A 25,275-nucleotide genomic window follows, 5' to 3' on the forward strand; every position below is an offset into this window, starting at 1 on the left:
ACCCAAGGTCATGATCCCGAGGAGCAGAGGCTGCAGGTGAGGTGTGGAGAGGCCTCGGGAGGAAGTGAAGGGGGAGCAGGAGCCCGGAGGGAAGAGGTGAAGATGTGTGTCGGGCTGGAGTCTCAGCTCAGTGTGACCCGGCAGGGCGCTCTGGAGGGTGAATGACACTTAGCGTTTGTCCCACCCGACAGCAAAGGGGCTTAGGGCGTTTGTCCGCGTCTTTGGCTGATGGCTGTAGGAGGTGGGGTGGTGAGTGGGCCCACGTAACCCCCTGAGCAGCTAAAAACAGGAGACTTGAGGCAGCCAGGAGCAGGCACCTGGGGAAGGTGCACCCCAGCCAGCACCCGCAGAGGCTGCGTGGGGCCCAGCCCCCGTACAAGGCGTCCAGGCGGGGCTCCCCCAGTGTGTTCCAAGGGAGGGTCAGGACACCTCCTCCTTCACATCACACTGCTCTGTTCAGGAGAAGGGGTTACCACGTGCGGAAAGCAAAACTCCTCCGAGGTCTGGTTTGGAGTCAGATTCTGTCGCCTGTGCTCGCTCCTACTGTGACCTCGGCTGAGGTGGCCTCTCCGAGCCTGTTTTCTCGTCTCGAGTGACATCTCATGGCGGAGGTTGTTGGGAGGGTCTGATGAGAGGTTTCCTGGACTGGGTGGCGGGTGGCCCGGGTGTCCTCACCCAGACCCGTGTCCCAGCCCTCCCGCCGCCCCGGCGAGGCACAGAGCCTGGCGCAGGCCCTCGCCCCTCCCTGCGTTTGCGCCTGCTCCCTTCCCCTTCAAAGGCTCGGCTGGGTGAGCCTCCGGCCAGCGATAAGGGAGCAGTTCAGCCCTGCTGTTGCCTCTGAGCCCTGCGTGGGAATGACATCATGGTTTTGAATCCCGGGGAAATAGGTCGCTTTTGTTTCTATTTCTTCTTTTTCTTGTAGAAAAACAATTCATCGGGCAGCTTCTCATTCAGGAGTTGGTCCTGATTCTGGAATAAGGAAATTCATAGTCAGGACGGAGGACTGGGGACAGCGGGGCAGGGGAGGGAAGGGCTGTGGGCCCAAGCTGTGTCCCGGATCTGCACGCAGGCCCCAGGTTGCTGGCTGCGCTGGCCCCTTGGCCCTGCTCCCCACCCGGCCCTGCTGGCTCTGTGGGGCCACCACCATCTGGACCGGGGGGTCCTGCTCGAGCCCAGCACTTGGGCATTTCTTTAAAAGGACTTTAAAAAATTGATTGTAGAAAGAAAGAAAAAAAAAATGCCTGCTTGTGACTGTGCTTTTGTAAAACCCAGAAAAGCAGAGCGAGAAGAAAATGCCCAGGATCCAGCACCCAGAGTCAGGATCGCATGCCATTTTGACGTAATTCTCTCCTGCTGGACTTTCTGTCTCTGCATTTTTAAGCATGGCTGAGATCATGCTGGCACGGGTATGCGCATATCCTGCTTTTTAAATGAATATTTTTTTTCTTTAACAAATAAAGCAGTAAGCACAGTCATGTTGAAAGCTCTTCTTGGAACTTTGGAAAGCCTTCCTCTGCTATAAATTATTAAAGATATTCATTCAAAAAGCCTAATATTTTTTTATTACACAGTATGACAGGGATACTTTTGTTTTTTATTTTAAAAGGAAACATATTCAAAATGCAGAAATAGATACAGAAAGAAGCAACAGCCCTCCTGTCCCCCAGTGTGCCATCTTCCCCAGAGGAAGTCTCTGTTAGCAGTTGGCGTCCTCTCCCCCACCTGTACATGTGTGCCTGAGTGTCTGTGTGTGTGTGTGTCTGCAAACATGTTGTTTCAGGTTTTCTTTCTTTTTATATAATTGGAACCCCACTCTATGAGACCCTGCTGGGGTTTCATGTCTTTGCAGCTAATATCTTGGAACTGTTCCTCCATGCCTCATGATATTAGTAATCTGGTAACCATAGCTGCCATTTATTCAGCATTTTTTGCCGGCTGAGCCCTGTCCTGAATCCTTTGGCCGTGCTAACAGATTAAGGTGAGAGCTGGTCTAGCAGCTGAATGTGGGCTCTGGAGCAAAAGTCGCCAGGTTCCAAGCCAGGCTCCACTGTTCGTTAGCTGTGGGGTCTCAGGCAAGTTACTTAGCCTCTCCATGCCTCAGTTTCCCCATATGTAGGATGGGACTGCTAGTATTATCTTGCCCACAGAGATATGTAGGTAAAAGGCACTTAGGAGAGTATCTTGCACATAGTGAGTGTTGCTTTAATTTTTAAATGTAATATTAAAAATATATGTATTTTTAAAATACATATATTAACCGCTGATAGAGGAGGAGACTGAGGCACGAAGAGGTCAGGTGACTTGCTCAAGGTCCCGGGGCTGTGAGGAGCAGAGCCATCCCCAGCAGACACAGTCGGCAGCAGCTCCACGGGCCCCCCCGGCCCTGCCCTGCTCCCAGCCGTGCTCACGCTCATTCTTCGTGCCCACTGCCTGGCACTCCGGCGAGGGGCCGCTCCGTTGACCAGGCCCCTGTTGGCAGACAGCTGGATTGCTTCCCCTTGTCATGATTCAAGTGAGGTTGCCCCGAGCAGCCCTTGTGCAAAACTCTGGACACACGTGTGGGTGGAGGACGGGCTCCCGGAGATGGCGCTGCGGAGTCAGACGGGGACCTGTGACGTGACTTTAAACTTAGCGTGACAGCGCCAGTGTTCACCACGTACCGCACACCCGTGGGCATCATTTTCAGCGTTGCCTCCCGCGCACGGGCTCTACTCTAGCCCCGCCGAGGAGCACACAGATTGTTCCACTTCTTCCCTTCCAAGGTTGCCTCGTTTTGAAATTCCTTCCAGCTGCGCTTTCTCTGTCTTGCACCCTCCTTTCCAGTGCTCCTGCTGGGAAATTTCCTGCATTTCCCATTGTTTCTGGGAATTCCTATCACCCCCTTTGCCCCTTGCAACCCCTCAGGGAGTGCAGTTAGCTTTGGCCTGCCCGTTTTACAGATTGGGAAGTTGAGTCTCAGCGGTGAAGAGTCACATTGGAGGCAGAGCCAGGAACTCCGGGCCTCAGGTCTCCCTTTTCGTGTGTTCTGGGAACCTAGAAAAGCACCCAACCTCCTGGACACCAGGGCCTGCCTCTTCTCTTGGTGCATCCCCGGGCTTTGTGGGAATAGGCCGTGGGTGAAGGAAGGTGTGATTGAACGAATGAATAAGGAATGAGTGAGTAAGTGAATGAATGCTCGTTTTCACCCAGTGAACCCAGCAGACTTGGTCTGAGATACCATTTATTAAGCTAACGCTTATTAAGCACTTTCCACCTACCGTGTACGGAGGAGTCGTCGCCTAAGCAGCTTTTACATGTAGTAGCTATGTGAGCCTCGTAACAACCCTCCGAGGAGGGCTCGACTGTTACCACTCTCATTTTACAGAGAAAGAAACAGAGGCACGGAGAGGTTATGTGACCCAGCCAAGGTCACACAGCTGGTCAAAGACAGAGCCAGGATTTGGCCCACCCGTGGCAGACCCCATGGCCCATCTGCGCTCTTGACTCTGCGCTCTGCGGCCTCCCTGCCGCTCGCATTTAGACTGAGCTGTCACCCTGCCTCCCAAGCGGCTGGTTTCCACCACCTCTCTTTCCCCTCTCTTCCTGTCCAGCTGTCGGCAGTGGCAGGGGCGCCGCGGTGTACCCATGACAATGGGAAAGTTGCGGGGATGCTCCTTCAGTCCAGCGGTCGCTTTCTCCCGGGCCTGCTGATTTTCTGTCTGGGGCTTTGGGCTCCCAGGCGGTGAGCTCCTCTGGGGCCGGGGCCGCAGCACCTTCCTGTCTGCACTCTAGGGGCTTAGCCCGGCGACCAGCGCCCAAGGAACAGATGAAGGAAGGGGTCCTGGAGAGGAGGGGAGGGCGGAGCCCACCTCCCGTTCCCCTGGGTGCTGACTCTCCTCCCCTTGCCCCCACAGTGGTCGGGCTTGACATCCAGGATGAGATGGGCAGGCACGAGGTGGGCCACATCGACAACTCTATGAAGGTGCCGCTGAGCAGCGGGGCAGGCTGCCGCTTCGAAGGGCAGTTCAGCATCAACAAGGTACCGAGACGCCGCCCGCCTCCCCCTCTGTCCCCTCCCTGGGCCCTTTGTCCCCTTCCCCTGGAAACTAGATGATGCAGCCACACCCCACTGGGCCTCACCCCTGACAAAGCCCCGCAACCCCCACAAGCTGAGGGTCAGGATCCAGCCACCTGGCCGTTCTTTTTTTTTTTTTTTTAGATTTATTTATTTATTTCTCCCCCCGCCCTCGTTTGCACTCGCTGTCTACTGTCTGTGTCTGTTTATTGTGTACTCTCTGTGAATGTTCTTTTTTCAGGAGCACCAGGTACCAAACCTGGGACCTCCCAGGTGGGAGGGATGTGCCCCATCGCTTGAGCCTCATCTGCTCCCTGCTTGTTGTGTCTCCTATTGTGTTTCCTCATTGTGTCATCTCGTTGTGTCAGCTCACCACATCAGCATGTCACATCGGCTCGCTGTCTTGCTTGTCTTCTTTAGGAGGCACCGGGAACCAGACCCGGGACCTCCTGTGTTGTAGGCGGGTGCCCAACTGTGTTGTAGGCGGGAGCCACATCCACTTCCCCTGGCAGTTCTTATCAAGAATCTGAATTGGGTTTCCAGGGTCCCAGGGATTTTGAACCCCTAATGGCCAAGGTGCGCCCCACAGTCACTTGAACTGCCTTAGCTTCAGTTTTATGGCTTTCGGTTTGTGTGAGGATTGAATGAGCTACTACACCTGCATTCATTCAAAATCGTCTTACTAAGCCCCTTCTTTGACTCAGGCTTGTTCTTGGTTCTGGAGCTCCTGTGTTGGGTAGATGGGCACAGCTCCCACTGTTGGGGCTTACATTCTAGAGGAGGGAGATGAACCACAAAAATCTTCCATCTGGTGGCAGGTGCTGTGACGAGGACTAAAGCAGGGAGGCAATGAGAGCGGGGTGCATTTGACAGTACCTTGTTGCCGCCAAAGGACTGCTCAAATATCTCTGCTGTTTTGCCACAAGAACCAACTGTCAGAGGTCCATCTTCCCTTCAGGCCCTCAGACAAGGCTGGGCGGGCAGTATATCTGGGAGGGCTAGCGGATCCTGGTGGGAGCCATCAAAAGATGCTCAGCAAAAAAGGGAGCGGGGGCAGAGGTAGCCTGGTGGCTGAGCACCTGCTTCCCATGTATGAGGTCCTGGGTTCAGTCGCTGGCACCTCCTTAACAAAAAGGTGCTCGGCACATGCCAGCTCTGCTCTAAGCTTTTCTTTTTTTTTTTGATCGTCTCAGCAACCCAATGAGGTTGGCACCATTTTACAGATGAGGAAACCGAGACCCAGAGAAATGAAGCGTATTGCCCAGGGTCACAGCCGTCCCCAGGTCCCACAGACCCCTTCCCAGTCCCAGCCAGACTGAGCTACTGGCTGCTCCTGGCTTCTGTTTCCCCACCCTCTAGCGCTGACTCAGACGCCCCGTCCCCTGATCCCTACATGTGATTTGGAGGTTGCATTCTCACTGTCCACATCCAGCCCAAGGGCAAATTACATTTGTCCTGTACGTTCTCAAAGATCAGGAGTGCAGAATTCCAGCTTTTCTTGAAAAATCAGAAGCTCCAGTCACACGCGCCTCTATTCCCATTAGTGACAGTTCTCTGGAGCGGAAGAGCATGTGCTCCTTCCCACAGTCCCCACTGGAGGCTGGACTCAGCCGGGACACTGAGGTGGCTGGGCCCCTCTCTCTCTCCTGGTAGCCTCAAAGCCACCTCCCTCTCCTTGTGGCCTCTCCGTGGATCTTTCTAGCAGGGGAGCTGGCTGACGGCTCAGGCTCCAGAAGTGCAGGCGTGGGAGCGGCCGAGCCTTCCTAAGGCTGAGGCTAGAACTGAAGGATGTCACCTCTTCTGCGTTCTCTGGGTTAAAGTGAACCACATGCCAGCCCAGGCTCACGGGGGGACTGCCTGAGGGCGCGGGAGGCCGCCCTTCACTGTGGACTTTCTTTGGATGTCGGTGACCGTGCAGGGCCTTTGCTGGGCCCCGTGATTTGGATTTTATGGCGGTTATGATGGCAAGCTGTTTGCAGGTTTAAGCGGGGAACAGCGTAATCAGATTTACGCTCCAGCACACAGCTCAACACCCAAACACGTAAATGCCCCCGTTGACTAAAGCGGCCGTGAAGAGAATGAATGGGGTGTTGTGATAGAGAATAAAGGAGAGGCCCACTAAGTCGGGGTCATCAGGGAAGGCCTGTCGGAGGGAGACAGATGGAGGGACACACACATCGTGATCGTGGAGGACCTCCCGGGCAAGGTGCCATCACCTGGTTAAATACGCGTGCCCGCCCTACACGGCGAGTGTTTATTCGGCTCTCGGTGCCCAGCACCAAGCCTGGGGTGATGACCAGTAGGCGAGCCAGCTGCCCGCTCCCCTCAGATCTTCCCAGTAGGAAGATCTTGCACTTTGGAAATCCTGGCTACACCTCCCACTGGTTGGGTCACTCTGGGCAATTTAGCGTCTCTGAGCCTCAGTTTCCTCATCTGTAAAGCTGGGATATCAATACTGACCTCGTGCTCGCTTCGGCAGCACATATACTAAAATTGGAACAATACAGAGAAGATTAGCATGGCCCCTGTGCAAGGATGACACCCAAATTCGTGAAGCGTTCCATATTTTTCGGACAATTACGGGACATTGTAGACCCCCCCAAGGGCCCACTGGATGGAACGTGGGAGAGTGTGGGCTATGATGTGGACCATTGACTACGGGGTGCAGTGATGCTCAGAGATGTACTTACCATGTGCAATGGATGTGTCACGATGATGGGAGAGAGTGTTGCTGTGGGGGGAGCGGGGGGTGGGGGCGGTGGGGTTGAATGGGACCTCGTATTTTTTTAATGTAATTTTTAAAAATAAATAAATAATTAAAAAAAAAATACTGACCTCACAGGTTGTGGGACAGGAGCAAATTACAAGAAGTAAAGCAGTGGGCACAGTAGGGACGGGGCAAGCCCAAGTGCCCCTTCCTTGGCCTTCTTTATTTCCCTGCAGCGGGCGTTCCGTGAACTCAGCAGCTGGGTGCAAGTGAGCTTGTAAGATGCACAGGGATGATGGCTAAGAAACGAGTCTCCTCTGCCAGGGGAGGGTCGGGGATTCCACGAATCAGGCCAGCCCTCGCTCTGGCTCCCTTAGGGTGCTTACCTCGGCCCTTTGATGTGTGTGTACTCATTTAACCCCCACGACATCCCCAGGGAACTGAGGCACAGGAGGTGAGGAGACCTGCTCAACTTTTTCTTTACTGTTAACCACAGTTAAAAAATAAATTAAAAAATTAATGAAAGAAAGATAGAGAAAACTGCTCGAGGAATTGTGGGAACATCAGCCCCCTTCAGACCCTTCCCATCTAACTGAAAATTCCAAAATGGGGGGGGGGGTCCTCACGTGTATTCCCACAGTATCGTCCAGGTAGCTTGTGGCCTCCCCCTGCTTTTTTTCTCTTCCTAACTGCAGTGGACACTTATAGCCAATCCCTGTTTCTTTTTCCCTTAACAGTAATAAATATTCAAAGTGCTCCAAAAAAAATTTAGCTAATTAATTAAAGAAACCCACCAGGAATTGAGCTTGGGGACTTAGCACGGGGCCACTGCTGTTCTCCCTGCGTCAGCCTCGCTGCTCCTGCTTCTAGCAGACATCTCAGTTCTGTGCGGTGGGACCTGTGCGTGTGTCTGTGTCCTCCCTGTCAGGGCTCCCCGCTGCCCCCAACTCTGGGAGGGAGCAGAGCTCTCCCCCTCTCCCTCGTTAAGGGTTCAGGTCTTCCCGGAGCTCCCGGCCCAGGAGCGGGCAGATCAGGAAGCCCGCGGTGACAGCAGGCTGGGATGACTCAAGTCAGCGGCAGGGCCCCTGCATCATGGAGACAGGCCCCCCGGCCTCCTTATCTGTCCATCAGGAAGCCGGCTAGCAGCCAGACGCCAGCGTGCGCACGCCTCCCCCTGCCCCGGCAGCCCCCGGCAGCCCCCGGCAGCCTGGACAGACCACGTGCAGACCTTGCTTCCCCCCCCAGCCCCCGGCAGGAGGGCAGGATGGGGCTGGGGGCCGGGCGCCTGGCTCCGGCTATATGTTTTTAAGCTCCATCAGAGACGCTGACGTAGTTCCTCAGTCACAGGCTCCGAACACGTCGTCTTTTCTTTCTTTGGCCCAGCGTGTGCTCGCATGACTCAGCCACCTGTGATGGATTCTGGGGCAGCGGGGAGCGGGCTCCTGACTCACAGGGACATTGGCGGGCGCCTGGCTTCTTGACTCATTTAATTCTGGGGGCCCGAGGCCCAGGCCCCAAACCCGCCTCGGACCCCTGCCCGTGGCCTCATCCACGGGAGGACCTATTTTGCTGCATAGAAAAGCCTGGAAAACACACACCAGACAGCTGACAGTTTCTTGCTTCCAGGGGTGGTATGAACAGGGCAACTGAAGCAGGTAAAATTGTTGCAATGGAAATATTTCCAGGTGGTGTTTATATAGGTAAAAATGAATGAATATTTTTTTTTAATACAATGACCCTTTCCCCGTCTCCCTGCCTTTCAATGTGCTATTCCCTCTTTCTGACATGCCCTTGGCTATTGGCTCTGATGACAAACTTGCGCTCATCCTTCAAACCCAACCCACTCACAGCAGCCAACTAGTCTGCATACCTCATCCCCTTTCATCCTCCCGCTAATCCTTTGTGGTTATTATCCCCGTTTTACTGATGGGGAAACTGAGGCAAAGAGTGGCTACTGACTTGCCTTGGGCTCCGCAGCTAGAAAGCAATGGGGCTGGACTTGAGCCTGCCGTGGCACTCAGAGCCCCTGGCCTGCAATGGGTTACGAGGCCTCCTGGAGCGACGTGTCCCTCGGGAGGGATGTTGCTGAGTCATGCTTGCTTCGCTCCAGACCCGGTCGGCTCTGCTCTCCTCCATACTCCCTGCGTCCTAGCCCCACACACACTCGACCGTGAGCTCGCTCAGTCCGAAGCTCAGGCCCGGGTGAAGACAAGGATACTCCCGCCAGAGGTCCCCAACCTTGTGTTCGGAACAGATGCACTTGGGAAGTAAGCAGACTTTGATTGACTGCTGCGTGCCAGGCCCTGGGGCTTATGCCTGCCTCTAAGGCGGCTCGTTGAGCTGGGGTGAGGTAAAGCCTGAGTTTTCCTGTGCGGTATCTGGGGCCTTTGATAAATGAACTCACCTCCCTCTGTGCCTCTTTGTTTCCTGCCACCACCGCCCCGCAGATCCTGCCTTTATTCAGAGCGTCAATAAAACCGAACTCTTCTGGCGTCTTAAATGTACCCGCAAACTGGGCCATCTCCGGGCTTCACGCTTGCTCCTGCTGTTTCCTCAGCCCAGAAGGCCTGTCTTTCTCTTCCTGTCCAGGGCACGCTCACCTCCTGGGAAGCCTTCCACGAGCCTGTGCCACCCCCGGCTGAGTCGGGGCCTCTTTGTGCCCCCCGCCCCCAGTCCAAGTCCCCTGGGGTCCAGTGCGGCTCGTCCGGCCTCTCGTTGCCTGTTCGGCCTGTTTGCATCACAGCAGCCTGGGGCCTCGTCCAGGGCAGGCTCGTCCAGGTCCCCTCCCCACAGCAGCCTCTCCTGAAGGACTGGTCCTGTGCAGCCACTGGCCCAGGGCTGCTGGGTCCTTGGCATTGGTGGGGACAGGGGGCGCATCATGTAGTCTGGAGTTGACAGACTTGAATTCAAATTGTAGCTCTGCCGCTTACTTGACATGTGACCGCAGCTTGTTTCTTGACTGTGCCTGTTTCCTCTTCTGTAAAATGGGAATTATCAAGCACTTAACTCAAAAAAGCTGTTTTAAGGGTGAAATGGCATTTATTCACTTATCTGATAATATTTATTGAGCACCTGCTGTGTACCAGAGGTCAGGGAATACAGCAGGAAACAAGGTGGACAAAAACCCCTATTAGCATGGAGCTTACATCCTAGCTAGTGGCAGGAGGCAAACGAGAGCAAGATAAGTGTAAGATGGTGGGTGAGGTGCAGTGCTCTGGGGGAAAATAAGGCAGGGGAGGGAGGGTGGGGTGTGGCGAGGGTGCTCCTTCAGACGCACTGGTCCGGGAGGGCCTGGCGGAGGGGACTCTTGGGCAGAGGCCTGCGGGAGGTGAGGGAGGACCATGGGAAACAGGTTCCAGAAAGGGAGAGCAGCAGGTGCAAAGGCCCCAAGGCAGGGCCACGCTGGGCACGGCTCCAGGAAGAGCAGAGGAGACGAGGGCAGAGCGAGAGCAGTGCTTGGCCAGAGCACACGCAGCCTCGTGGTTACCGTGAGGATTTGGGCTTCTCCTCTAAGAGAAACAGCAGCCTCAAAGGGTTTCTCAGCAAAGGAGTGACAAGATCAAACATAGGGTTTAAGGGCTCCCTCTGCCTTTGTGATGGGAATTTAGAACTGTGCAGCCACTGTGGAAACCGGCTTGGCAGTTCCTCAAAAAGAATTAGCCTATGACCTGGCAATCCCACTGCTAGGTTTATACCCAAAAGAATTGAGAGCAAGTACTCGAACAGACACTTGCACACAAATGTTCATAGTGGCATCATTCACAATAGCCAAGAGGTAAAAACAACCCAAATATTCATCGATGAATGAACAGATAAAAAGGGATATATACATACAATGGAATAGTATTCAGCCATGAAAAGGAATGAAATTCCAATACAGGCAATGATAAGGATGAACCTGGAAAACATTATGCTGGGAAGCGGACTTGGCGCAGTGGTTAGGACATCCGCCTACCACATGGGAGGTCCGTGGTTCAAACCCCGAGCCTCCTTGACCCATGTGGAGCTGGCCCATGCGCAGTGCTGATGTGCGCAAGGAGTGTCCTGCCACACAGGGGTGTCCCCACATAGGGGAGCCCCACGCGCAAGGAGTGCTCCCCGTAAGGAGAGCCGCCCAGCGCGAAAGAAAGTGCAGCCTGCCCAGGAATGGCGCGGCACACATGGAGAGCTGACACAGCAAGATGACGCAACAAAAAGAGACACAGACTCCCGTGCCGCTGATATGGATAGAAGCAGTCACAGAAGAACATGCAGTGAATGGACAGAGAGAGCAGACAATGGGGGGGGAGGAGGGGGGAGATAAATAAATCTTTAAAAAAAAAAATTATGCTAAGTGAATGAAGTCAGTCACACAAAGACCACATATTGTATAATTCCAACTATAAGGTATGTCCAGAATAGGAAATCCATAGAGGCAAAGTAGGTGAGTGGTTGCCGAGGATAGGGAGCGGGGAAAAATCGGAAGTAGCTGCTGCAGGTACACAGTTTCCATGGTGGTGGTGGGAATATTCTGGAATTAGATAGTGGTGATGGCTGTACACTCGAGTGAATATTACTGAAAACCACTAAGTGGACACTTGAAGAGGGGACGTTTTATGTCTAGTGACGTTTATCTTTTAAAATACTACTAAAGAAAGGGTTGCTCTGGTGGTGGTGGGGAATGGCCAGAGGTTGGAGGGAAGGCCGGACGCTGGGAGCCCAGCGAGAAGACGGCCGTGTTGTCCAGGCAGGCGCGGGCCTTGGGCCAGGGGGCAGTGGAGGCTCAAGGAAGGGCTGGATGCTGGGCACCTCCAGAAGGTGGAGCTGACGGGACTTCCTGGTGGACGGATGTGGGGTGTCAGAGAAAGGGGTGTCCAGGATGAGGGGCTTTTGCTGAGGGCAGGCTCTTGGCCCGTGACTGCCAGCAGCGTGACCCATTCTGTAGATCTTCATTCAGCACCTCTTACGGGTGAGGCTGAGGGCAGAAGGGAGCTGGCCGCAGCCCTGCCTTCAGGAACCCCACCGCGTGGGGCAATGGGTGATGCTGTGGTTTGGGGCTCCAGGAAGCCCCCGTCAGTCAGCGGGAACAATAGTTGTCTCACCATTGAGCCAACAGCCCAGCACCTGTAAGGCCACGGTGAGCAGCTGCTGCTTCAAGTCCTGGCTTTGGGTCGGTCTCCAAGCCAGGTGCTTTACCTGCATTCTCTCTGTAGATTGCTCCAGCATCCCTCTCAGGTAGCTACACATGAGGAACCAGAGGCTCAGAGAGGCGCAGTAACTCCCCCAAAGTCACACAGCTAAGAAATAGCCAAGCAGGGAACCAAACCCACATCTGACTCCAGTGCCCACCCGTGCCCGGATCCCACAGTGGGAAGCCTCTGTGCCCCGCCCTCTGGGGCAGTCAGCCACTCTCCTGAAACTTGCATTTCTCCCTCAGGTTCCGGGCAACTTCCACGTGTCCACGCACAGTGCCACAGCCCAGCCACAGAACCCCGACATGACACACGTCATCCACAAGCTCTCCTTCGGGGACACGCTGCAGGTGAGCCGAGGGCGGGGGGTGGGCAAACAGGGCTGCGTCCCCGGCGCCCGCTGTCCTCTCTGGGCACAGAGGAGTGTTCTGGGAGGACCCCCCCTTTGAGGCTCTGCCCCGTGCAGCTCCTCTCTATCACTTCTAGGGCAGCGGCTGCAGTTCCCTCCCCGGGGCTGGGGGACTCGCTTTTATCGGGCAGTGCTGAGTGCCAGCGCTCTCTCTGCGTTGGTGTGTCAGTGCCCACTGCAGGCTGGAGGTACCCTGTTGGACAGACTGGGGCTGGGCCCAGAGAAGCCACTTGTCCAGGGTCCCCCCGCAGGCGTGGCTGGACTGCAGGTCTAACTCCGAAATCCAGCCTGCTCTACTCCCTCATCCGTTAAACGGGGGCAATGCGGTAAATGAAAGAACTCTGAGAGTCCGTGCGTGATCACGATCGAGGGGACACCCTCGGACCGCTGCGGGTGGGTCCCCTCTGGCAGTTTGTGCCTGTGGCCTCAGCCCCAGTGGGACTCTTCGCCTGCTTTAAACCTGCAGTCCAGGAACCAAACACTTACCTCCCCTTCTCGAGCTGCCGGCAGGGGCCGGACCTCCTTGCTCTTCTCCATTCCCCCCAGCAGCCCTAGAGGTAAATTCTGTGACAGGCTGTTTTACAGAGGGGACGTGGGGGCTCAGAAAGGGGAAGTAATTGCTCCAGGCTCCAGTTCCTTGAGGAGATAGATTCCCCGTTGCCTGGTTGTGGGTGCTTGGGGTGTGCCCTCCAGGCATGCGCACACCTTTCTCACACACACGTGTGCACACATAGGTGTGACCCGATGACGCGCACACGCAGACACTTCAAGGCACGCATGCACACCCTCACTCACGCCTGAGCACAGTCCACACGTGGGCACACGCAGAGCCTCGCACACAGTGCCGCACACCCGGGCAGACGGCTTTGGCACAGTCCTTCCCCACGCCAGCTCGGTCATCCTTACACACACCACCCCGAGACGCACAGACACTTGCTCGAACATCTGAGATACAGACCACACGTTCCACTCACCCCCATTCACACGCGCGTGCCACATACATGCATCTGTTTGCAGTCGTAATCCCTGGTATGGATTGAGTGCTTTCTGTGTGCCCACAACTGTAACCTGACAAGGACTGTAACCTGACGAGGACCGTGTGTTCTTCAAAATGGGTTATTGTCCCATTCTGCAGATGAGGAAAGCGAGGCACAGAGAGGCGCCGTTTGTGGCACAGCTAGTGTGCTGCACAGCCTGGGTTTGAATCCAGACAGCCTGGCTTCTGCGCCCGCTCTCCGGTCTCCTCTCCCTCACTCACGTACCAGAGGGCACGCTGTCCCTCAAGTACGTGCGTGTGCTCCCGCTCTCCACAGATACGTGCACACAGTCTCTGCTTGGGCTCTCTTCGCCTTGAGCGCCAGCACCCAGCCTGAAAAGCGTGGCCGTCGCCTGCCCACTGCCTCGGGAGGCCCCAGGGCCTTTCCCCTTGGACACAGGGTTTGGGACAGAGGAGACCTGGCCTCCCTCGGGGCCTGGCTTCATTTCCTGGGGCTGCCGTAACAAAGCACCACAAACCGGATGGCTTAAGACTGGGGAAATGTATGCTCTCGTGGCCACGCAGCCTGTCAGGGGCAGACTGTTCCATGCCTGGCTTCCGGCGTCCGGTGGCTGCTGGCAGTTCTCGGGGTCCCTTCGCTTGTAGCTGCATCCCCCTCTCAGCCATTGTCATCACATGGCCTTGTCCCGGGTGTTTCTGTGTCGTCCCCTAGCCTTCTTGTGAGGCCACTAGTCGTATTGGATTTAGGTCCACCTTAATCTATACGGCCTCATTTCTTCTTTTTTTTTTTAAGGAAGTACCAGGGATTGAACCTGGGACCTTGTACATGCAAAACAGGTGCTCAACCACTAAGCTACACCAGCTCTGCAATGTACAGACTCATCTTACCGTCTTACACCTGCAAAGACCCTATTTTCAAATAAGGGCACATTCGGAGGTCCCCGGGGGTTAGGTCTTCAGCACATCTTTTGGGGAACCCATAACAGCACCCTTGGTCGAGACTTCCTGTCCACACGCTTGGCGAAGCACACCCCAGCCACCCTGAACTTGGGCTCGCTCGCTCCCTGCAGGCCGGTTCACACAGGTCCAGCACCCACCAGCTGCCCTCTCTCCATCCAAAGGACTGTTGGCGTGCAGGTTAGGAGCGTGGGTTCTGGGTTCAAATCCTGGCCCCACCGCCTAGTTGAGTGGCCTTGGGAAATTTTTGGTCCTCTCTGGGCCTCGGTTATGTCATCTAGGAAACGGGTGATAATCATTCCTGCCTCATAGGGAAGTTGTGAAGATGGCATGAGTTAGTGCGTGTAAAGCTCTTAGGACAGTGGCACAGAGGAAGAGTCAGGGAAGGGATTGCCCTTGTCATCTGTGTGCTCGCCCCGGGACGGGCCCTGTAGGATACGGCCTGCTGCTGGCCTGCAGGGGCCTCACGGTCACGTGGGGTGGTCCCCGCCAGTGGGGTCAGGGGCTGATCAAACATGCAGGCAACGGGGCAAGTTGTCTTGCCTCTCTGTCTCTGTTCCCGCCAGCTCTCCAAATCCTTGCAACGACCCTGGAAGGTAGGCACTTGGGGAAACTGAGGCACAGAGTGCTGGCGTCACGTGCCCAAGGCCATGCAGCTCCTGAGCGACGCTGCTCGAATTTGAAGCCAGGCTTCTCACCACGCCACACTCTTGCCCAGGGACCTTTCGACACCTTCTGCCTGTGGGGCACTTTCTCACGTAGAGAGCAGGGGTGCAGAGAAGGCCTAGTTTAATCCTCACACAAATGCATGCAAGGATGCTGGACCAGGTTTATTTTTTCCCACAAGGAAACTGGGTCAGGGAGTTTCAGTAACTTGCCCAAGGTCACACAGTGGGAAGCGGGTATAGCTCAGTGGTTGAGCGCCTGCTTCCCATGTACGAGGTCCCAAGTTCATTCCCCAGTACTTACTTAAAAAAAAAAGGAAAAAGAAATCCTGTTGTGTCTGGCCCCGGGTCTTCTTTTACTGTGCTTATTCAGTCACATGTACATCAGGCCCTTTTGAAATTTATGCTTTGCCCGGCCCTGGGGTTATGGCGATGAAGAAACAGCACAGGGTCCTCCTGGCCTTTAAACCAAGAGCTCAAATGCAAATAACCTGTATAGAACGGGGTGCTAACGGCAGCAGAAGCCCAGGATTCTGTGCAAGGATGTTGGGGCAGTGGGCGGGTGGGAGGGATCCCCCAGACTGGGCAATGATATCTAAACGAAGCCTTGAAGGATGAGAAAGATTCGTCCAGGCACGGGGTGGGAGGTGGGTCCTGGCCAGGGGCACCTTACCAGCACCCTCTCCTGGTGGGCTCACCCAGCAAGCTGGTCGTTTTCAAATGAAAGGCCCTCGAGGCTGCTTTAATTTTTATTTCATTTTTATTCTTTTCTTATTTCTGCCCCCTCCCCCCGCCTCTGTTGTCTGCTCTCTGTCCATTTGCCGTGTGTTCTACTGTGTCTGTTGTCTTCTCATTAGGTGGCTATGGGAACCCATCCTGGGACCTTCCGGAGTGGGAGAGAGGCGGTCATTCTTTGGCTCCACCTCAGCTCCCTAGTTCGCTGTGTCTCATACTGTCCTTCCTCTGTGTCTTTTGTTGCGTCACCTTGCTGCGTCAGCTCTCCGTGTGGGCGGCACCCTCCTGGGAGGTCTGCTCTCCTGCGCAGGGGCTGCACTCCTTGCGCGGGGGGCACCCTTGTGTGGGGTGACACTTCTTGCATGTGGCAGCACTCCACGTGGGCCGGCTCGCCACATGGGCCAGGAGGCCCTGGGATTGAACCCTGGGCCTCCTATATGGTAGGCGGAAGCTCTATCCATTGAGCCATACCTGCTTCCCATCGAGGTTGCTTTTAGAAAAATGGCTCAGCGAGCGTCCTTGACCGCAGAGGGATGTTCTGTTACAGCGAGGTGCCCGAGGCTCCAAGGGGGACCTCGTGGGGACCGACTGAAGTGGGGGTGGGGAGAGCTGGGTTTTATGGGGCCTGGGAGACCCCTGTTGGATGTAGGAAGGTGGAGAGGGGCAGGCAGCATCAAGTTTGCATCTTAGAAAGAGCACCCGGGAGGCGAGTCCTGAGGCAGGGAAGTGAGGGAGGGGCTGCAGTCCCGGGCCAGGGGCAACCTGGGCTCAGACTGAGGCAGGGTGGAGGGAGAATGGGAGGGGCCGGGGAGAGCGAGAAGGAGGAGGCCTACGCTTAGTCAGGACACGTCGTTACAGGCTTTAAACAAGATATGGGAAGTCACCAGGACAGTGGCACGCAGTAGGTGCTCAGGCTGGGTGGAAGCTCGGTGCCTACTGTGCGCCAGGCCTGTGCCGGATCTCGTTCCCCTGAGCAAGACCTTGCTCGATCCCCGCTGCACCCCTGGGGAAGGTCCCAGGCCTCCCAGACCAGGCTGTACCATGGCCAGGGCTGGGCCTGGAGGTGGTGGCTTCCTGGTGACAGTCCCCTCGCTGTGCTTCTCCCCAGGTCCAGAATGTCCACGGAGCTTTCAACGCCCTCGGGGGAGCAGACAGACTCAACTCCAACCGTACGTATCCAGACGGGGAGCACCCCGGGTTTCCAGGAGAGCCCGCGGGAGGGGGGAAGGCCGAGCGCAGGGACGTTTATGGGGCCCCGCTGTCAGCCAGGGCAGCCCACTGCCTGCGCCCACAGCCAGGAGGAAGGCGGACGCGTCCCTCGCACAGCGACGGGAGGAGAGGGACTTGTCCCCGGGGCACGGGTGTGAAAGCCTTGGGCACGTCCTGCGTGCTCTGAGAGTGCCAGCTCTTACCTGGGTTCGTGTTACCGTCTCCGCGTGGTGGTTCTGTTGAGATGGTCACTTGCCATCCCGCAGGCGGTCAGGGCACACCTGGTTTCCTTCGGGCTCCGGGTGCCATGAGAACAGGCCCCTGCCTCCCACTCCCCTCCCGCCATTCCCTCCCACCGGTGGCTTCTCCCATAGTCACTTCCCTCCTCAGCTTCCTGGAACCTTGGCCCAGATGAAAGAAAATGCCTCATCTCCACACACGGGCCAGGTGTGCATATCAACACACACGCAGCTGTGCACACGTGGCGTGTTGGACATGTGCACAGACCCTGCCTGGGAGGCCTCTCTGCTTGAGCTGACCCAATGCCTGCCTCCTCCTATAATTTTCTTGTTTAAGATATATTATTTTTTTTTTTATTTATTTAATTTCTCCCCTGCCTCGTAGTTTGTGCTCACTGTCTGCTCTCTGTGTCTCTTTGTTGTGGGCTCGTCTTTTTAGGAGGCACCAGGAATCGAACCCAGGACCTCCCATGTGGGAGGGAGACACCCAGTTGCTTGAGCCACCTCTCCCCCCCCACATAATTTCTTACAATAGTAGTCTTGGGAACTTGGTGGCTTCCCATGTTTGAGGTCCTGAGTTCATCTACCTCCGAAAAATAAAGCATAAAAAAATAATAGACTTGCTCTCCAACAGGTAGAAATCTAAGCAAAAGAGAACACTCCTCCATGATCTGTCCCCCCAACAAATCACCCTTCTCATTTCTTAGGGTCCCTTTGAATGCTTGCCCATAAGCAAACATCCTTTTTGCAAAGCATGGTTAGCAGTTTGCATTCCTCATTTTTGTACTTGACATTATTTCATAACCACCATTTTTATTCTTTCCCGTCGTAATGGAGGGAAGTTGTCCATCTAGCAGCTCTGCCTTGCTTTATTAAGGCATTTTCTTTTCATTAAAAATGCCTGTTATTTCTAGCTTCTCACTTTGACAGCACTCTCTCTGATACTGATGAATTCGATTTTTAATACCCCATTGCTTTCCAGCTGGGACCTGTGCCCATTTATGCTACCACCAGCAATGGATGAATATAAAACAGCTTATTTTTTTTGTTTGTTTTTAAAGATTTATTTTATTTATTTCTCTCCCTTCCCGCCCCCCCCCCACCATGTCTGCTCTGTGTCCATTCGCTGTGTGTTCTTCTGTGTCCACTTGAATTATCCTGCAGCACCGGGAATCTGTGTCTCTTTTTATTGCATCATCTTGCTGCATCAGCTCTTTGTGTGTGCAGCGCCACTCCTGGGAGGGCTGCGCTTTTTTCACACAGGGCAGCTCTCCTTTGCGGGGTGAACTCCTCAAGCATGGGGCACCCGTATGCAGTGACACCCCTGTGTGGCAGGGCACTCCTTGTGCACGGCAGCAGCACTGCACGTGGGCCAGCTCACCACACGGGTCAGGAGGCCCTGGGGATCGAACCCTGGCCCCTCCAGATGGTAGATGGACGCTCTATCAGCTAAGCCACGTCCGCTTCCCAGGACTGCCTTATTGATGAACCTGTCTTTTTTATTTTTCAAACAAATCGATTTTATTGATACATATTAATAAAGCATAAATTGATCCAAAGCAATCAATGGTATTGCATATAATCACACAGTTGTGCATTCATCACCTTAATCGTTATTAGAGCATTTTCATTATTCTAATATGAATAAACCAAAAAACAGGCAAACAAACAAAACCCCATCTTTGTGATCTATATATCTTTTTTAAAAAAAGACAATAAAGAAAAAAAAATTGAAAAATTTTTTTAAAAAGATGTCTATCCTACCCAAAATAATCTACAGATTTAATGCAATCCCAGTAAAAATCAACACAGCATTTTTTACTGAAAAAAAAAACAAAACAAAACAAAACAAAAAAACCCATCTTGTTTTCATGCAAATGCCTGGGTTACAGGAGAGGAAGATGTGTCTTGGAATGGGTGTGGAGTCATTTTCCCTCTGTCTCCTAAGGGTCGTGTGTGGTCCCAAGGCTTGCATTTAGCACGGACCCTTGGCTGTGCCTGCTTTTAGAAGAGGATCCGGCTAGGAAGGCCTGAGCATGAGGGCAGCGCGAGGGTGTGGGCAGAAGACCTTGCCTGATCTGGGGCAGGTGGGAAAAAGCCATGCCAGGCCAGCTCGGGAGGGAACAGTGGAGGGGCCGGGCCATAAAAGGCCAGGGGTAGAGCTGGGCCTGCTCTGGCCTTGGCATGTTTTTTAGCTATGATGGTGGCATCGTGGCTTTGCTTTTTGGATTTTTTTTTTTTAGTCCTTATCTTTTAGGGGGGGGAATACACCAAATATTTATGGATGAATCGACGTGACATCTGGGGTTCGCGTCAAAATCAGATGTGGTGGAGGAACAGGGAGGGCCAAGGCAAGACTGGCCGTGCGTTGCTCACTGCTGACGCTGTGGGATGGGTACCTGGGGGTTCACGATATGAGTCATTATTTTTTCATATGTTTGAAATTTTCCACCATAAAATGTTTAAAGGGAGGGGAGCATGTGGGCCCTCCTGCCTCAGGCTGGAGCCAGGAGCCTCTGTCTAAGAGAGGAATCCAGGTGGGTGCAAATGGGTGCAGAGTTTCTGGTGGGCTCTAGATGTTGTATCAAAGGCCCTAAAAATGGACATTCCCTTCAAGGCATCTCTTCTGCTAGGAGTTACGTGTAAGAAAATAATTAGGAGCGGGTGCAAAGATTTAGGAGAGCAGTGTTCACCCGGCCAGTGTTTAGGCTGGTAAAAATGAGAAGCCCTGCCAGTGTGCAGCCACAGGGCCTTGGCTGGGTCCGCCGTGCGTGTCCACGCCAGGGGACACGTGCCACCGCTGCCCAGATGGGTCGGACCCTCTCCGGCCTTCAGGCAGCTGGCGTTTATTGAGCATCTCCTATGTGCCAGGCACTATGCTAGGTTCTGGAGGTGTCGAGGTGAGTGAAACAGACTGTCACTGTGGAGCGTATGCTCTGTGTCTTTGACCTGAAAAGACATTGTGATGTGCAGTTCTTAGAAAAAACTAGGTGGATCTGTTTTAGTAAAAAATGCATGTATATGTGTAGGAGCGGGTATAGCTCAGAGGTTGAGTGCCTGCTTCTCATGTACAAAGTCCTGAATTCATTCTCTGATACCTCCTATAAATGTATATATATATATGAACATGTACAAAATCTGGCACTTTATGCCTGAGAACACTAACCGCAGTTTCCTATGAATGCTAGTTTTATAGGTGATTTTTTTCTTTGTGATCATGTTTTGTACGTATTTTAACAAAACTGTTACAGTGGTGATTTCGTAAGGCAGCCACTCTCATTTCTTCACATTTGGAGCCTGGGGCACTGGGCCTCTGGGGTACTAGGTCTCAAATGGGGTTTTTGGGCTCCTCGTTTAAAATGCAGATTCTCAGTCACACCCAGACCTGCTGAGAAGGACCCCTGGGGCTGTGGTCCCTGAGTCTGTCTTTTAAATGCTGGGTGATTTGGTCCCCTGACACTGCAGGGTGGAGCAGAAGGGTGGGGGAGGCAGGGGGTCTCAGGGCCCTACCTCTGAGGCTGCAGGGCTTCTCCCCGGTCTTCCGAGGAGTCAGTTTATAAAGCACTGTCCTTGCCTCCCCGAGAGGCAGCCGTGGCAGGAAGCGGCATTCAAGGCCTCAGAGCTTGCTGTGAGGCTGAGGCATCCTCAGGCCTAAATTTCTGTATTGCTTTTAGCTCTCTGGTCTACGACCCAAGATCCTAGGAGGCAGTGAGGGGAGAGGGGAGTCCTTGCACTTCCTTAGCATCTCAGAAGGCCGAGAGAATTCCTACCCTCCCTGGGTGCTATCTGGCAGCTCGGGGCCAGCATTCTACCAGCCTCCTGCTTGACTCTGCTTACCTCATGCTTATCAGAAGCTGACTCATCCGTTCTTCCATTCATGCCTCTGTCCACTCATCCCTCTTGTCGCCCATTCATTCCATAAGCATTTGCCACCACCCGTCCTGTGCCAGGCTCTGTGCAGGGCTCTGGGGACGCAGAGATGAGTAAGGTACAGTCCCTGCCTCAGCGGCCTCCTCCATCCGGGCCAGACGCGGGCTGGGGGGCGGGGGGGCTAAGAGAGTTACAGTGGAATGTGGCAGGCTGTGGAGGAGGGAGAATTTACCGTCCATGAATTGGAAATGGGGAAAGAAATGAATCGATTCTTCCTTGATGCAGTGGTTGTGGTGGGTGGACTCCCTTTAAAACTTAAATCCAATTTGTTTTAAAAGTAAAAGAAGTCAAACCATACCCCCAGAAGGTGCACAGTGAAAAGGGATCTTTCTCAAATCCTGCCATCCTTCCCAGAGGCTGAAACTAATAGGTTTCCTTGCAAAAAAAATTTCTTATATATATTCACACCTATTTATAGCCTTCCCCTGCCTCCAGTACATGGAAACGTGCTATACATATACCGATTTCTGTGACTCGGTCCATTTCACTCAATAATGTCTCCTGGGACTTGTCCTCTCTCCCTGATGGACATTTGGGCTGTTGCAGGATATGAACACCATGAGCCGTGCAGGAGTGGTGACGTTGACAGGTGCACTCTTCAGTCCCTGGTATCCAAGGGGAGGAAGTGAAGAGGGATGCTTTGGTGGTGGAAGCAGAGGGTGTGCGCCCCCAGCCCCGGGCCTTGCCAAGCGGGTTGCGGATTGAAATGACGTAGAGAGAGCCGCGGCGCAGGGCCGTCCGCGCCTTCATCTCGCTGTGTCCTCTCCGCAGCGCTCGCCTCCCACGACTACATCCTGAAGATCGTGCCCACGGTTTACGAGGACAAGAGCGGCAAGCGGCGCTACTCTTACCAGTACACGGTGGCCAACAAGGTGCGTGAGCGGCCGCGCCGCGTGCAGCCGCGCCCTCTGCTGGCGGAGAGTGGAGGTGACGCGTGCCGGGCGCGATGCTGCCCGGCCACTTCTTGGGCCACTGCTCCCGCTGGGTAAAGGTGGAAGGCCGGGTCAAAAAAGGGACCACTGAGTTCTGATCCACCCTGTTGGGGATGTTCCCATGTAATACTGCTAGGGGGTCCTGTTTCTTTCATTCGTTGTCTCTCTTTGGGCATCTCACTGTAGCTCTTAAGTGCTGACAGCATCGATCAGGTGGAAGGACCCAAATGCAGTGTGAGCAGAAAGAGCCAGCTTCCGATCCCAGCTCAATTCTCAGTAGCTGTGTGCCCCTCCACGTGCCTCAGTTTACTCCTTTGTAAAATGGGGGTAGTACCACCTCATAAGATGGTTGAGAAAAGCAAATGACCCAATGTTTTCATAACAGGCTACAAAGAAGGCTTTAGGTCAGTGGTTCCTCCTGCCGCTATTTTTCATTATTTTTCTCTATCCCTTAGTTCTGGGCTGTGACCCAGACCTTCACCTGCCCTATCAGATCTCCCTGAAGAAAATTTATCTTCCTTTGCCCAAGACTCCTTCCCTCAAGGCTTCTACAAGAGCCTGGCAACCAGAACGGCTTGCTCAGCTTCTGCTGTGGCTTTGGCCCAAACTGCCCTAGAAGTGACACTGCGTGCATCAGTCCACAGAGAGCAACAGGGAGGTGGGACCTCTGAGCATTTGGGGCTGAGGCTACCTCAGTGGTTCTTTGGTCTCTGGTTGTTTTGGACATCCAGAGGCTTTCAGCACCCTACAGTGTCCAAACTGGGGAGATTGCACAGGTCATCATCCCAGATCCCTAAGTGTCTAGGTGGGAAAACAAGGTCCTGGGGGAGGGAGGGACTGGCTCAAGGGCACGCTCAGCGACCTTTCAGAGCCTCTGGTGTGCCTTCCCAGGAGGGCTTGGGGGAGGGCTGTGGCCTCTGGCTGCCCAGTTCTGTGCTTGTGCCTGGTTTGAAGAGGCTCGCTCCTCACGGCGGCCTTTACACTCCATGCACCCCCCCAGGACCCCTGCTTATCTGTCATATGCACCTCAGAATGGTCGTTCTGCGGGACCCTCCCAGTCATCCTTATCGCGGCTGTGACCCCCTCTGGGGAAGGACCGGGGCTCATCCACTTCAGGATCCCCAACAGCCAGCCCTGAGCCCCCCCAGGGGGTGGGGGGAGGCAGAGGAAGCTCTCAGCCACCAGTTGCTGATTGAATGGATAGATTCTTGTATGGCTCTGAAATTGAAGGATATAAAAAGGAGAGGGAGCTAGGTCTTTACCCAGGCTGGGCCCACATCACACTTTTTTTCCTTTCACGTCTCTGCTGCCAGTCACATTCTGACTCTGCAGCCGCTTCCAGTGCTCACCGTCACTTTCCAAAAGGGTCAAAAAACGGACCCACGGTATTGCCTGTCCAGAGGCGGGACCGCAGAACTTAGAGCCTCCGGGGAAGGGGTTGGGAAACGAGGATGGCAGAGTTTGGCTCCGTCAGGGAAGAGGGAGGAAAGCCAGTTGATACCGTCTGGAATCCCCAGCCCATTCACCATGGATGCAGGTTTTGCTTCTGATCCTCACTCTTTCTCCCTCCTCCCGCCTCCTCCTCCCTCTCTCTCCTTCCATCCCAGGAGTACGTCGCCTACAGCCACACGGGCCGCATCATCCCCGCCATCTGGTTCCGCTACGACCTCAGCCCCATCACGGTCAAGTACACAGAGCGGCGGCAGCCCCTGTACAGGTTCATCACCACGGTGAGTGGGCGGGGCCGGGCGCCGCGCGGCCGCTGGGGTCGCCCTTTCCCCGGGCGCCCCCCACTGGAACAGGATGGAGCCTGCAGGGGCCGGGGCTCAGGCAAAGCACAGGGGCCTTGACCCCAAGCGTGTTTAGAAATGTTATCAGACTCGCCTCAATATCGATGCCTTTTCATCCAGAAAACATTTTCCAGAGTGAATTCCTTAAGCACATCTTTCCATGGCCTAATTAGATGGGTATGTGTTTCTCTGGGTGTTTTGGGGTTTTTTTAAACAAATTATTTTTAGCAGGGTGTATCCCTTTCTGTGTAGATTTTACAGTCAAGATTTCACTTATTTTCTTTCCCCATACTTGATTTACAGTCACAGCTGCTGATAGTGTTGGGGGGGGGGTTCTCTCCTTCCTACCTGCCTGCAGCTCTCTTTCTTTTCTTTTTTCCTTTTTCTTTTCTTTTCCCTTCCTTAATACCCTATTCTTTATTTTTTTGCCACTGTCTTTACGAAGTCCAGTTTTTCTCTGGGGCCATCTCAGCTGATGTCCATTTTCTTTTGTGCTGGTGATTTCTATCAAGTCTATTGTCATTCCTTGGGGTCAGAACATCTGGGTCAGGGTATCCTGCTTCAGCCAGTAGGTCCAGGAGATGTCCACCAAGGCAGCGTCAGCTGAGCGGGGAGCCGTGGGGTGACTTTCCCTACAGATGAATGAATATAGTGTGTAAAGGCCCTCATGCTTATATACCTCTTCATGCTGTTAGTAACGATTCAAGATCAGGGGTATGGACCTGCACATCCATTTCTGGCTTGTGTCTGTGTCTGTATTAGTTAGAATCTGTTAGGGAAGGGACAGAACCCACCTTGAGCTGACTTCAGGGGTAGGCAGGCTTCAGGCATGGCTGGATCCAGGCATGAAGTTGTCAGGAATAGGTCTCTCTCCGTCTTTGCATCTGTTTTCCTCCGCACTGGCTTCATTCTCAAACAGAAATGTTGAAAGCACCTCTTTCTCGGTCATCCCAGCCTAAATCCCAAGTGTGCTCTCACGGGCCCCCCCTGGTGGCCTGGGGGAGGGAGTGCTCCAGGAGGCCAGGCTGAGCACCCTCTGGACCAGCCCCTCAAGGAGGAAGATGGTGCAGAGTGGGGTTTCTCGAGGGAAAAACCAGGAGCCAGTTACCAGAAGAGGGAGGAGCGGGTGCCGGCAGGTAAAAAGGTTAGATGTCTGTGACACGGCCTCTGTTTTCTAATCTTGATCTATGAAAAAGGAATAATAACCCCAACCCTTCCTACCTCACAGGGCCTTGTGGGATTCAAAGGAGATGGTGGAAGGGGAAGCTGTGTACAGATACATAAAGCCACGTGTCCCAAGCCTGGTGCTTTTCTAGGGGGCTCAGCACAGCCTTTTGCTCTTCTGTTTGACTACACGAAAATTTGACTATTCAACAAAGGGTACCTAAAATAATGTTAAAACAATCGACACAGGTAAAGAACAGATATTTTTCCACACATTCAGGCAAGGAGTAAGCTTCCGAATTTATGTATAAAGAAT

General features: G+C 54.1%; 1 protein-coding gene and 1 non-coding gene across 2 annotated transcripts in view; both read left to right on the plus strand.

The window, feature by feature from the left end:
- ERGIC1 (endoplasmic reticulum-golgi intermediate compartment 1) overlaps window positions 1-25,275 on the plus strand; it is a 111,104-nt gene that overhangs the window by 73,912 nt on the left and 11,917 nt on the right. The window contains exons 5-9 of the mRNA XM_058282315.2: window positions 3,894-4,018; window positions 12,178-12,282; window positions 16,804-16,864; window positions 21,845-21,945; window positions 23,613-23,735. Coding sequence (XP_058138298.1) covers window positions 3,894-4,018; window positions 12,178-12,282; window positions 16,804-16,864; window positions 21,845-21,945; window positions 23,613-23,735 — 515 coding nt within the window. The remainder of the gene's footprint in view (window positions 1-3,893; window positions 4,019-12,177; window positions 12,283-16,803; window positions 16,865-21,844; window positions 21,946-23,612; window positions 23,736-25,275) is intronic.
- Window positions 6,518-6,624, plus strand: LOC111765657 (U6 spliceosomal RNA). The gene has a single exon (XR_002797950.1). It is a non-coding gene; the product is annotated as a U6 spliceosomal RNA (small nuclear RNA).

The sequence above is a fragment of the Dasypus novemcinctus genome, chromosome 2, assembly GCF_030445035.2.
Source record: "Dasypus novemcinctus isolate mDasNov1 chromosome 2, mDasNov1.1.hap2, whole genome shotgun sequence".
NCBI classification, from domain to species: Eukaryota; Metazoa; Chordata; class Mammalia; order Cingulata; family Dasypodidae; genus Dasypus; species Dasypus novemcinctus.